Here is a 14,437-nt window from a genome sequence, read left to right on the forward strand (position 1 = left end):
TTCCTCCCAAACCCAAGGGGAAGGAGGGTCTGGCTAGGGAGTTCTCCCCATGAGCCTTGACCTCACCCCCTCATCCCAGTCCCCAGTGTCTCCAAGACCCCAATAAACCTCATCCTGTCAGTCAATGCCATCTCATTGTCTGTACCTTGGCCCCAGGGTGTGGGGGTTCCTCCCTCCTGACTTAGACCAGGCCCCTCAAAGAGCGAAGGAATTTGGAGTCCTTGAGATGGCACTTAACCCTATCAACTACATGGAACCCTACCCCTTAAAAAAAAAAAATCTGAATAATAGAGGACTGGGCCTTTGGTTGCCTTAGGTCTACTGAGAATTTAATCCTCAGTTTACAAGGTCTACAAATGGACTGAGAATCATCTACGTGAGGTGAGAGGGCTAATGCGCATTGCAAAAGGATTCCTTTCCAGCTCCAGGTGGCGTAAGCAGCGAGGACAGCGGAACACTTGAAGTATAATTGCAAACAGATTGTATTTTAGTAAGAGTATTGCTGGTGACTCCAGCCTTGCATTTATGAAGATACTATTTCACCTTGGCTTTTATGTGGGCACCAAGGGCCCAGGGCAGTGACTGTGGTCAGCGTGGCTCAGGGTGGCAGGAGTCCTCCCAGGAGCATTTCTCACACCCTTGAAGAAATATTGCATTTTCCATAAAGGATGGTTCCTCCTCTTCAAATCCGAAGCGATGGTAAGACAATCTCTGCATGAAAGAGCAAAAGGGGGTGGACTCGGTGTGCCCCTTGTGAGTGAGCATTTATGAAATGACTGTAAGAGCAGTTAACCATTTGGCAAATGCAGACTGAGGTTACTTAGCCAAGACCTTTCATTAGAGCTAATGCAGTACCCCTGTGGCTTCATTCACCCCAACATATATCAAGCAGAGCCCAATGCAGTCAAGTGTTTACCTGCTGCTGCTCCCCCAGCTAATGGGTTTAAAATGACTTGCAGGCCCTGTTCCTCTCAGCCTAAGAAATGGGACTTCACACAGCTTAATTACTACTCACCTTGCTGAACATGTGCTACCACCAAGCCCAGTGGGGAAATCAGCCTCAGACACAAGTATTCTGACTCCCACTGACTGAGGGAATTAGTGGTGGCTCCAGTTCTTTGCAACAGGTGGCTATGCTCCCATGGACTAAAAAAGAGGGCTTGGCTCATGATAGCATGCTTGTAGGAATCACACTGTTCTCTGAATGGCTTGGAATTAACTTCTTAGTCTCTAAAAATGCATTGAGATTGGTATTTTCCAAGTAAAGTGGCCTGGGAGGATTTCATTGCTTTGCTCAACTTAAAATTAAGAATATAAACTAGTAAGCCTGTACTTTAGTGTTCTCTCGCTTTAAATAGTTGACAGACAGATTAAGGGTTGAAAATCGCATTTATTGGTAATGAACCAGTACTGGAAGTTATATTGGAGATGAAACACATATTTTTCTATAGGATTATGTAGCTCAAGATTTTTAGCATTGCTATTGATTTATTTACAATATAAAAGCTAAACCATAAAATAAATCCTTTTCTGCCTCTTCTTAGTTTATATTGCAACTAGAGGCCTGGTGCACGTATTCGTGCACCCATGGGGCCCCTCAGTGTGGCCTGCGGAGATCTGGTGAAACCAGCAGTCCAATGCAGTCTGCTGCTCCTGCCTGCTGCTCCTACTCATCCTGGCCCGCCTGCTGCCGCTGCTCAGTAGGCTTGCTGCCGCTCCGATGCGGTCTCCAGGCTGCGGTGGCTAGCCATGAGCCCTGTGTCTGGCACCCATTGGTCAGCTGAGTTGGTTCTCCCACTGTGAGAGCACACTGACCACCAGGGAGCAGCTCTGATGGTCAGTGTGCATCATAGCGACTGGTGGAACAGTGGAACGGTTGACAGGTTGAATGGTTGCTTAGGCTTTTACATATATACTAGTAGATAAAGAATAAATCCTATCAACCTTCATGAGTTTCTGGCATTTATGGTCTAAATATTCCATCACAGACACAGATATACAGATATCCTATAAAATAAATGAGAAACATGCAAATTAACCATCCCTCTGCTATGCTCAAGCCATGCTCACCAGCCAGTCAGGAGCGAGTATGCAAATTAACCCTACTAAGATGGCCACGGCCACAGAGCTGGAGCAAGCAGGAGGCTTGGGTTGCCCCTGGCAATGGAGGAAGCCAAGATTCCCACCTGCCATGGCTGGACCTGGGCTCTGCTCAAGGCTACAAAGTTTCAATTATAGAAGATAAATAAATCCTAGAAAAAAAAGAAAAAAAGGAGAGGCTGGGAGCTTGGATCACCAGGGAGTGTGGCCAGCCTGAAAACGGCCATCAGCCCCTCACCCAGGCTGGCCAGGCACTCCTATATAATAAAAGGGTAATATGCAAATTGACCCTAACAGCAGAACGACTGGGAATGACTGGTCACTATGACACATACTGACCACCGAGGGGCAGATGCTTAATGCAGGAGCTGCCCCCTGGTGGTCAGTGCACTCCCACAGGGGGAGCTCTGCTCAACCACAAGCCAGACTGAAGGCTGCCAGCACAGCGGTGGTGGCGGGAGCCTCTCCCGCCTCCTCAGCAGCGCTAAGGATGTCCAACTGCAACTTAGGCCTGCTCCCCACTGGCAAGTGGACATCCCCCAAGGGCTCCTGGGCTGCTAGAGGGATGTCTGACTGCCAGCTTAGGCCAAATCCCCCCAGGAGTAGGCCTAAGCCAGCAGGTGGACATCCCCTGAGGGGTCCCAGGCTGCGAGAGGGCACAGGCCGGGCTGAGGGACTCCCCCCCACCCCCGAGTGCACAAATTTTTTGTGCACTGGCCTTTAGTAAGTATATATTTGAATACACATAGAACCGAGAACAGCACTTATTTTTGCTGAGGATGTACATGTCTTTTGAAAAAAACATGTACCTATGAGGGAAATTGTTTTGAGTCAATCAAGTATATTTTGCAAGTGAAAGTCCTTTAAAAATAAAGAGATAAATTAATCTAGGCTGAAGGGGGGGAAACAAAACTGGGCAGTGAATGAACAACCTGGTAAAATCACACTTCACACTGGTTAATGGCACATGCTTTGGAGTCGGAGCTGTCTAGCTCTCCTATCAGCTGTGACACTTTGGTGAATTTATTCAATATCTCCAAGTCTCCATGCCTTCATCTTTAAAATTGGATAACTCTTATTTGATATGCTTCTTATAAAGATTAAATGAATGTTATAAAAATGTAGCTCAGAATTTTACAGTAATATATTTTTAAAATTGGTACCCATTAGATTTATCCAGTCAAAATTCATTTAACAAATATTTATTGAGGTCTATTGTGTGCCAGACACTATGTGCTCAGTATTCAGAAATAAACTGGTAAGCAAAAAAGCAAACATGGTCTGTCTTTTTTGAAAAAGGCCAGGTGGGAGAGAAGCACAGTGCTAACACTCTTGGAGATTCCCAGTTTACTGAGGGACATAGTCAATCTCACAGATGAGTTTAAAATTATGACTGTGAAAAGTACATGCCACTGTGAAAGCATGTAACAGAGAAGATACATTAGTTCAAGGGCAAAACAATTTCCTTAAGAAAGTGATGATTCCACTGAAATACGAAGGAAAAGTAGGAATCAAATAAGGAAAGAGAGGACAGAAGGATTTTGCAGGCAGCATTCCCGAAGCCTGGTGGGAAGGGCACACTGGAAGCTGCAAGCCACTGTCCTAGGACTGCTGGGCCTGAGTGGGGACAGGAGCAGAGGTGAGGCTGACCTGGGAAGGGCTGTTTGTGAAAAAACTATGTATATTCTTGTCTTTATAAGGGCATTGCAGATATGAAAAGTAAACAAACAAACAAACAAACAAAAACGATGTCATTATTGACTACTAGAGCAGCACAATTGAGAATATATTCAGGGAGGGAGGGAGGGAGAGAGAGGGTGAGGGAGGGAGGGAGAGAGAGAGAGAGCTTTAGAACAATTGATTTCCTGAAAGTATTTATCTTAATCAGAGTGTGTCTCAGAGTGAAACAGATGAAGGCAGAAAACAGTACAGTACATGAAGTAAAATGAACAAAGGGTTATTATGACTGGATAGGTTTTGAGATCAGAGTTACAATACCATATAAATAAATGGGCAGAAAGAATGTACTTTAGAATGAATTTCATAAAATGAGCTGTAAAGCATCTTACAGTTCTGCCATTACAGACTTCTTCAGCATTTCCATTTAAGTTCCATATTAAGCATTCAAATGATCGTTTATACATCTGGCATAAATCAAAACTGAATAGTTTGTTAAAGGATTTTTGATTGGTGTTGCTATTCAAGCAAATGGGTTGATTCATAATATCTTATAACTTGCTTCTGGTGGATTAAAAACAATATTGTAGTTTTGGTGTGAATGAAAATGAGGATCTCAGCCTGAAGAAGCTGAAGATATTTATATATCATTCAAAAAGTTCTTTAATGTAGAAACTCAGGCTTAATGATAGGTACCTAAATATGTGCTAGAAATGTTTAATCATACTTAACAAATTTTCATCTTAGCTAGGTGCCATTAACACCCCTAATATCTTCAGGTTTAGAGAATATCTTTAACACATTGGCTTTCATAATAGGAAAAGAAATAGAGCAGTGATGGCGAACCTATGACACGCGTGTCAGAGGTGACACGCGAACTCATTTTTTTGGTTGATTTTTCTTTGTTAAATGGCATTTAAATATATAAAATAAATATCAAAAATATAAGTCTTTGTTTTACTATGGTTGCAAATATCAAGAAATTTCTATATGTGACATGGCACCAGAGTTAAGTTAGGGTTTTTCAAAATGCTGACACGCCGAGCTCAAATGGTTTGCCATCACTGAAATGGAGTCTTTCCACATCATTGCAATTCTGCATAATCCAACAAAGCACTGAGATGAGAGGATGCGTGTACGTAGAGCTCGGGAAGTATGTCTCAGCTCTGCGGCAGATGCAATGGTGTGAGCACACTCCACCATGACATGCTTCCTCGGCACACCAGGAAGTAGCAACGCCCGCCTGAACAAACTCCTAGAGCCACATGCACAGTACCCCAGCCTTTCAGCCATTGGTCGCCTGTAGCAACGTGTCTCCCTCTGATTGGTCCCCTCATGCTGTATATACCCCTGTAGTTCCACAATAAAACGGATCTGCGTCACTGAACCTGGTCTCCGGAGTCGTGCATGCAGAAGCCCTAGCGCATTGGGGCTCTGTCGTCCTCACCCCTGAGGGACCCCCTGCTTCAGATGAGGTTGAAACTAGAAATTACTATTTGGGCAATTCTCAAGATTGCCAGAATTGTCTGATGACAATGAAACAGCATAAAGTTTGAGTTTTTGAAAAATCATTCTGGCTAGGGGGTAAAAGTTGGATTCGATGGGAAGATGACAAGATATAGAGACTAATTAGGAAGTTGCTACATCAAAGCAGATGAGAGATAACAGTGGTCTGGAGAGATAATCACAGCCTGAAATATGCTAGGGACTATAGAGATGGAGAAAAGTGAATGGATTCAGGAAACATCTAGGAATTAGAAGGAACTGTGGGAATTAATTGGACGTGTGTGATAAAGGGACGGAGTCAAGGGTAACTCTAAAGTGTAAGGCTCTGGGCACCTGGGAAGATAGTAGTGAAGTGATTGGGGCAGGAAATACAAGAAAACAAAGTGGAGGAGGCTGGGATGTGCATCACAGTGGAAGGTTCTGTTTCAGGCATCCTGGTTTTGATCTGCTGACGAGATAGCTGTGTGGACATGTCAGGTCAGCTGATACAAACACAAGTTCAGATGAGAGGTCTGGTATGAAAATAAAGATGCAGGCATCAGAGTGTGTCCATTGACTCAGGTTCATGTTTAAAATGGAAAGAGAGATAGACTAACTGTTGAGAAGCCACCATTCATTTCCTGTTTTAACTATGTGAGAGGTTTACAATCTCGTCTTGAATAGGAACTTATATAAAGTACCACTCAATTTCTCTAGTTTCCTAGATTCTATTTATTTCAACAGATGAAATCACTATACAAAAAGATGTTTTTACTGAGTTAACAGAATTAATTAGATCATGTACATTTACTGAATCATTAATTAAATTCTAATAATTTACTATTACAACTGGTAATATGGTACCATTCACATTTCCTACAGTGTAAGAATTCTCAAAAAGACTTTTAACCACAATTTTCTATTGATAGCTTATGCAAAGTAATTGCTATTTAAAGGGCAAAAAATCTCTTTCTGGACATATATGTCAAGTGCAACAGAAAAATCTTTAATTATATGATATATTACAGATGTAGTATTTTTGTTTACTTTTAAACCAGTCTTTCACCTAATCTAAATTATATTTTTCATTCTTTTTCTGTATTCCAAAAGTCCTGTCTTCTTCAAGATCAGTCTTTCATTTCTCGCAAGAAAGTAACTCAGTAAGAGCTATAGTATGAATTTTAAATATGTCAATAAAATAAAACTCTCCAGTTCAAAAAGTTAATATTTGTAACTAAGTGTTATACTACTCATGGATTTTTTTTTTTAATTTAGAGACTCTATTTACAAAAACATGATTGCAGTGAAACTTCTTTAACAGCATTCAAAGAACTACAATTATTTTAACATCTCAATTATTTGTCATGAACATAATAGGGTTTTAAGCATCTTTGGTTGTATAGGTACAATTTTATTAGGTATATACTCATGTTATTAAAATAACTCAGCTAATAACTTTGAGGAGAGCATAATTTATGTTGAAATTGGTCCAAACAGAACATTTGCAGAATGGAATGAGTCCAATGTCTTTAGCTTTCTTATCAGAGGGGTTCCATTTAGATGAAATTATACTGTTTCATGAATGAGTCCATTGAAAAGGAATTTCAAAAAAACACTACAGTGTTCTGTGAACACATTAGAGCTATGTACCTGTGCAAATATTGCTTACAAATAATCACAAATTTTTTTAAAATGCCACAAAATTATTTTCTAATTGGTTTAATTTCTAGTGAAGACAAACTCACTCCAACATAGGAATAATACATGTTCAAAAGATATAATAATTAATATTAATTAATTAAATCACTAAATGCATTACATTGCATGCTTATTGGTTATCTAAATGGTATCTATATATAGAAAGCAGGGACAACTTAAATGAGAAGTCAAATGATGGTTTACATTTTCATAATTCTGAGAACTTCAACCTTTGATTCTGAGTTGAAGCAACTTTTCACTAAACGTGCATTTGGTTTTAAGAATAATCAGCTAGCTGAGCATTAAGAACTTCCCCCGTCATTTTCCAAAACACTAATTATATGGCAAATTTCCGTTTACTTCCTTGAAGTCCTACAATTCGGTGGTAACAGTTACCTGCAGCATTTCCTAGTGGATTTAATCTATAGGAAGATTCATTAAAACAGACACACACACAAAATACAATAAAGGAGAGAGAGCCTGTGGCTCCCTAGGGAAATTGGTGTTTGGTCATCTTTTCATCAGAGGAGGGGAGAGCAGTTAATTATACATCATCCCCAACCTACTCCCCAGTGTGATTTGAAAGTCAATTTATTTAGCCACCGCCTTTTAGGGATGCTGAAAACGCCAGTTCCTTGTTCAGGTTCCCTTCACTCTGGGAAACTGTCAGGAGCATTTCCGTAATTCCACCTTCCAGCCATACAACTGTACGTGAAATGCTTTGTTGTCCTATCTTCCAATAGGTGTGTTTTCACCTCGGCTCTGCCGATGCGTTTTCCGTGGATGACACCAAAGAGCATCCATTTAGATGCTCTTTTTCTTCCTAAAAATGGGAAATCAGGATGTACCTGGGTGCCGTCCCCACCCAGGTTTATAGCTCTGGGCAGAATTCATCCACACATTTTCACACCACAGCTTCCTCAGACATTGGTTGCCTCTGTGAAAGAGCCATTGGGGCCATATTTCCTCTTTACTTCCAGGTTCTTTTTAGCCTTGAATGACACGAACACTTCTGAGTGAATGGTGTCCAACCTGGGCTCACAGTGGAAGGCAGAGAGGAACGCCTTTCTGTAGTTGCTGTTCATCCAGCCGTAGAAAAGGGGGTTGGCAAAAGTGGAGCACATGGCAATGATGTGGAGCACGGTGAAGATGAGCTTGTACTCCCTCAAGTTCAGGATTTGGTTGTCAATGTCCACAGCGAGTTGAAAGGCATGGAGAGGCAACCAGCTGACAGCGAACACCACCACCACACACACCAGCATTTTGGTGGTCTTTTGCCGTCGCTGATGGTAGTGATCATTAGCAGCTCCAGGGCTGACATGGTTCTTAAGTTTACTCCAGATACGCGTGTAGGAAAAAGATATGATGCTTAGAGGCAAAACATACAGGATCAGTAAGGAGGAAAGACTGTAGACAGTGCCATACACACTCTTCTCACCCGGCCACTTCTCCGTACAGGCCACAATCGAGAAGTCAGGGATAATCTCAATCAGTGAGTACTCACGGAAGATGGCCAGGGGGCTTGCTAGCAGGGCACTGATGCCCCAGGCCAAGCCAATGATCAGGAAGCTGATTCGCTTGGAGATCTTGCTCTCCAGGTGATAGACGATGCAACGATGCCGGTTCAGGGCAATTACTGTCAAGGTGATCGTGGACACTTGTACTGCCAGGCCCTGGGCATAGGGTACCAAGTGGCAGAGGACAGGACCCATTTTCCACTCCCCCATTAAGGTGTAGGTAAGAGTGAATGGCAAGCACAGGGTGTTCACCAGAAGGTCTGCCACAGCCAGATTGGCGATGAAAAAGTTGGTTACTGTGTGCATGCTCTTGAATTTGATTACCACATGGATCACCAAGGAGTTGCCAATCACCCCAAGCAAGATGATGAAGCAATAAGCCAAGATGAGAACAATCTGCACCTCCATCAGCTTGGTGCTGTCTCTAAGCTCTGGCTTAGGGTCAGGGGCCAGCTCACCTCTAGGAGTGGTCTGCCCTGGATCATACTGCTCCATCTTCATTTCTTCCACTGTCTGGTTCTCATCAGCCTCTGCACCTATTGGGCCCATTTTCAGGAACTAGCTCAAGAATCTACAATTTAAAAAAAAGAACAACTATGAAGCAAGGGTGAGACAAAGGAATATCACAAAAGGATTGGTTTCATTGTGGGGGGGGGGGCTCAAAGTGCCTGTCCGCTGATATCTCAAGTTGCACATAGTGTAATCTTTTAATAAAACAGGCCCTTTAATGTGTCTATTCTTTGTCTAAGTCTAAATATGGATGAATTAAATAAGGCCCTTGACATGTATGTTACAATGGTAAAATGTAATACCTATGTATAAATGTAATTCCTATGTGAATGCCACTAAACTGATTCAACCCATTTTATGAGATGAATACTAGAAACTTTATCAATTAATTTTATAACTTCTATTAATTCATCAAATTAATTTTAAATTAGAAAAAGTGTCCTTCAATATCTTGACTGTTCTAAATTTATAAATATAGCAACAAACTACGTAGAAAAGAGACAAATTTTGAAACCTTTGGCCTGGTGCCTGAACTTTGGGAGTATAAAATATTTAGGGTAAAGTGAGCGGATTCTCTTTTTTTGCCACTATTCCTAGTGTAGGGGTTAGTGTTAAAAACAGGTAACCTGTTCAAAGCAGTTGGATTTTTTTTCATGTTCTAAAATAAACATTCTACCTGACATACAGCAGAATCCTACATAGGAACTATGCAAAAACTATGTCTAAATCTGAACTACATCTCTCTCTAACCCCTAAAAATTAAGGTTTTCACACTTCGCTTCCCCAATAGCAGCCCCCCAATCCCAGGCTTTTTCTTCTGCATGCCCAACTTCAGTCAATACTCTCTCCATCCATTAAGCCAAGTAAACTTCAAAAGCAAGTTACCATTCTAGGCTTCTTCATCTCCTTTAGCCCCCACATTTAAGAAACCCTCAGACTGATCTCTCACTTATCTTTCCCAGGGGTCCTCTTATCATTGCTACCCTTGATCTCTTACCATAATTACTCTAGTAGTCTTCTATCTTATCTCCCTCTTCACCTTCTTCTTTCCTCCCTTCCTCCTTCCCTCCCTCCCTCCCTCCCTCCCTTCCTTCCTTCCTCATTCATTCACTTAACAAATATAATTGAGCATCTTCTATAACAGTGATTCTCAACCTGTGGGTCGCGACCCCTTTGGCAGTCGAACGACCCTTTCACAGGGGTCGCCTAAGACCATCCTGCATATCAGATATTTACATTACGATTCATAACAGTAGCAACATTACAGTTATGAAGTAGCAACGAAAATAATTTTATGGTTGGGTCACAACATGAGGAACTGTATTCAAAGGGCCAGAAGGTTGAGAACCACTGTTCCAAATGCCAGGCATAGCTCCATCCTTGCATTGAGCAAGCATTTAAAATCTTATGTCAGGAATAAGAATTTGTGCTGCGGGAAAAGACAGCAGGATAGGACCTCTATTCTAGGCTCCTACATTTTACTGGATAATAAAATGGGGTTTCTGAAATTCAAACGTGATCATATTACTTCCCATATGTCCCCAGATGTCTTAAAAGAATATAATATATTGGTTATTAATAATAGTTCCCCTTTCGAGTCTATAAAAACACTCAGATCCCAACATCATAGTAGTGGTACCTATTGAATATATTCATAATGAAAAAAAGGCTTCCACCATTAATTTAGAACCTCCTTTAAATGAATTTGTTTTGTATTCATCATAACAGCATCTACCTACATTGGTGAGTTATATTTATTCACCTCACAGACCATGGCTGGCTGGGCCTCAGTGCCCCAGCCCCATATCCCACCCTTCCTCTGGATGGCTGACTGTTGTAGGCTGTACTTTCAGGCCCATGATTCATCAGAATGAATGGCCAATGGGAACTCCTGGCGGGTAATTAGAGGGCAGGAGGAAGGCAGAAGCCACTGTACTCTTCTCCCTCCTTCTCTCTTCCCACCAGAGCCTCAGCAGCCCATCCATGGCTTTGGTTGGCACAGGGCTGACCCATAGTGATTCTGTTGCCAGTGGATGGCCCTGGTCCCTGGGGTTCAGTCACACTGCCTCCTCCCCATGTCCGTCTGCCTGGAGGTAGTAATGACTCCTTGCTCTTGCTAATCCCTGGGCGGCCTCAACATCCCCTGTTTGGCTTTCATTACTTATATAACCAATTCGCTGCCTGTAATTCCTTCTCTTTTGCTTCTTGAATAGCTTATTTCGCTGGACCTGCTGCTTTCATTGATGTGCTCTCCCACTAAAGGTTCTGCACGCACAGGTTGATAACACTGGCATGTGAAGAAAATCCCAACGCCATTGTATGACATTCAAAGCTTTCCTTGGACTCATCCCTGCCTACCCCTCTGGCTTCATCTCTCCTGACATCCCAGTATATACTAGTGCTTCCGTTGTACTAAACTACTCCCAATTCCAGCAGCACACCAGCCTTTCTCTTGTCTCTCTGCCCTCCCTGCCCAGAAGTGGGAAGCCTCTCGTTCCCCGGACAACCTGTGCTCACTTCTAACCCTGAAGCTCTGCGTGTCACATTGCAAGTGTTTCCCTCCCATCGGCCCACACGGCAATCTCTGGGAGACAGAAACTGGGTCATTTCCACCCCTTGTTTAATTCTTAGCACACCATCCAACACATTAGAGGTGCTCAATACTTTGGCAAAACAAATATGAAGCTAAAGGAAAACATAATCTTGCTGAATAGTTGAGAGCAGCAAAACACCAAGTAATTTTGATCCTTTCCTTTACTGACTGTAATAGCCTGTACAGAACTCCTTGTTCTGATATGCCATCCTGGTAATTATTTTCTTGTTCTTGGTCAGGCAACCACTTCTAGAAGAAAGTTGTCCCAAGATGCCAAGATCCCTCTTAAACCAATCCCTGATTAGAACATTAAAAAATTGTCAGTCGGGATACCCAGAAGGAAACTTTCTATCTCAAGGGCTTAACACACACACACACACACACACACACACACACACACACACACACACTAATAGGAGCCATAATGCAGAGAGAGATGTCCATGTACTCACATATTTGCTTTACTAATATATTCAAGTTCTCTTCGTATAAATTTTAAATAGACTGTTCCAAGAAGCCGGGGTCCTCATTTGCATTTGCCTCCCCTCTTTAGTAATTAGGGAAAATGGAAACTAACCAGCCAAATCTTGGCGTGTGTATTTGATCGGCTGTGCCATTTCCCTTAGACTAAGAGAGACTTTACAGAGTGGATTAGTCAATCCTGACAATTCATTAACAGAACTAACAAGACTCCAAGAGGCCTGAGTTAGAGGTTTGCAGCAAACTAAATTGAGAGTGAGCCTGAGATAAAAGGATATTAGGACCATATTTCATTTATTAACCTCTTTTCCTTTATAGTCCCATTTTCTTTATTTCAAAGCCCCTTTATTTAAAGCTTCTCTGCAGGAACAGCCAAGCTATTAGTATATGGGTGCTGGACTTCAGCCAGGTCAGAGCACACCTGGGAATGTGTTACCTCATGAGCACACTTGTGGAAACGCACAAGAGCAAAGAGAGAGAGAGAGAGAGCTGCCAGGTTAAAAACTCAGGAGCACAAAAATTAAAAGAGAAGTAGACAAGGGAAAACCCTTTCCTTGAAATACACGATTCTCATTGTTCAAGACACTTAAGGAAAACTGAATATTTTCCTTAAAGTGACTCTTTAGGAATTCTGTTATAGTGATATTTCTTTATAGAACAAGAAAATAGCTTCAAGCCCCCCCTCCCCCCCCCCCCCCGCTCCCCCCGGAGATTCAAAGAACTTTATCTCAGTGAGAAACCAGGCTATGCTTTAACGATACATTTAAATGTGTGGAACTTTTAACAATGGTATGCTTATTGTCACAGGTTGGCCTTGATAAAACTTACCACCTTATCAATCACAAAACCTTCCAGGAATTTTTCCCAAAAGAAAAGCCCAAAAACCACACCAAGCGCCTTATACTTGCTGGTCCCAGGAGAGAGAGGAGTGGACATTCAAGAATGCTACACACAAGACATGGCTGTTTGCCTAATCAGCAAAAAGTTGAAAACATTTGCCAAAGGGCTTGAATATCTCTCTTCCAATTGAGTTTGTGGTTTTTCTTTGAAAACAGCATTGTCTGTTTCATGTTACTAAGTTTAAATAATGTGTTCCTCTGGCAAAAAAAAAAAAAAAAAGTCTTAAGGCTTTTACTTTTGCCTCCTTCTCCTCCATCCACCATATGCTCCTACCAGTGGGTGCTTAAATAAATGTGTTTGTTCTTGAACAGCTCGGGAGTATCCAATACGACCTTCCCCTTTAGACAGGGGTTTCATTTTAAAGAGAAGAGGCAAGAACAAACGCCCTAGCTGGTTTAGCTCAGTGGATGGAGCGTCGGGCTGCAGACTGAAGGGTCCCGGGTTCGATTCTGGTCAAGGGCACATGCCTGGGTTGTGGCTCGATCCCCAGTAGGGGGCGTGCAGAAGGCAGCCAATCAATGATTCTCTCTTATCATTGATGTTTCCATCTCTCTCTCTCTCTCCTTTCCTCTCTGAAATCAATAAAAGTATATTTAAAACAAAAAGGGGGCAAGAACAATAACAACTTGCTATTCTGGAAGGAAGAATCAAGGAAAAGGAAATGGTCACGCATCTTGAGAAGATAGCAATTGGGGATGGCATCACCTTTGACCTAAACGAGGGGGGAAAGCTCCTACACTCATGAGGCCCTCCCCCCAGGCCCCCTTCATAGCACCCGAGCGCCTCTTCGTGGGATATTCTCCCCAGAAGGCGAATCAGAGTTAGGACTTACACTCACTGAGCCGGCCGTCGAGTTTCTTTCTGCTTAGAAGCACAAGCAAGACGCCTGACCGAAGGCACTGCAAGGTCCCCGAAGGCAAGTCCAGCTCCGTCCGTCCTGACCTCGCAGGGCAGGCGCCCCTCGGTCCAGGTGGCCGGGAGGCTGGGTCCTTGCCGGAGGCTCCGCCGCGGACGTCTGCAGCCAGGGCCCGCGGTGGGGTGAGCGGGGAGGCGAGGCGGCGGCGGAGGAAGTGGTGGGAGGGTGGAGAGCCCGTGAACCCCTCCGGCGAAGAAAAAGACACCGGTGCGAAAGGTGGGGGCGAAGGGCCGGCAGGGGAGAGGCGTGGATGGGAAGTGTCCGAGCGAGGGAGCCGGGGACCGCGACCGCCGTCTCTTCGCCGCCTCCCGGGCTCGGAAGCGCTCCCGGCAGCGCCCTGCCCTACGCGGCGCCTCCTCGCGGGTCCCCACCGCCGCCCCCAACTGCTGCTCTCACTCCCCCGGGCGACTCTCAAGTTTGATGCTCTTCTTGGGAAACCTCTGTAGCATCGCTACCCCTTTCCCTGCCACGAACCCCTCCCTCGCTTTGCTCCGCGAGAGACGACCCGGGAAGGATGGACCCCCCAGACGCGGGTCGGGATTCACCAGATCCGCTGGGGAA

At 43.4% G+C, this 14,437-nt stretch overlaps 1 protein-coding gene across 1 annotated transcript; it reads right to left on the reverse strand.

Moving 5' to 3' along the window:
• Positions 1 to 6,543: 6,543 nt before the first annotated feature.
• Positions 6,544 to 13,977, reverse strand: NPY2R (neuropeptide Y receptor Y2). The gene is made up of 2 exons (XM_059697781.1): positions 13,793 to 13,977; positions 6,544 to 9,048 (listed from the first exon to the last, which is right to left on the reverse strand). The coding sequence occupies exon 2, from the start codon at positions 9,024 to 9,026 to the stop codon at positions 7,881 to 7,883; it is 1,146 nt and encodes a 381-aa protein (XP_059553764.1). The 5' UTR covers positions 9,027 to 9,048; positions 13,793 to 13,977; the 3' UTR covers positions 6,544 to 7,880.
• Between the last annotated feature and the right edge of the window lie 460 nt (positions 13,978 to 14,437).

This window comes from Myotis daubentonii, chromosome 5 (assembly GCF_963259705.1).
Source record: "Myotis daubentonii chromosome 5, mMyoDau2.1, whole genome shotgun sequence".
Lineage (NCBI taxonomy): Eukaryota > Metazoa > Chordata > Mammalia > Chiroptera > Vespertilionidae > Myotis > Myotis daubentonii.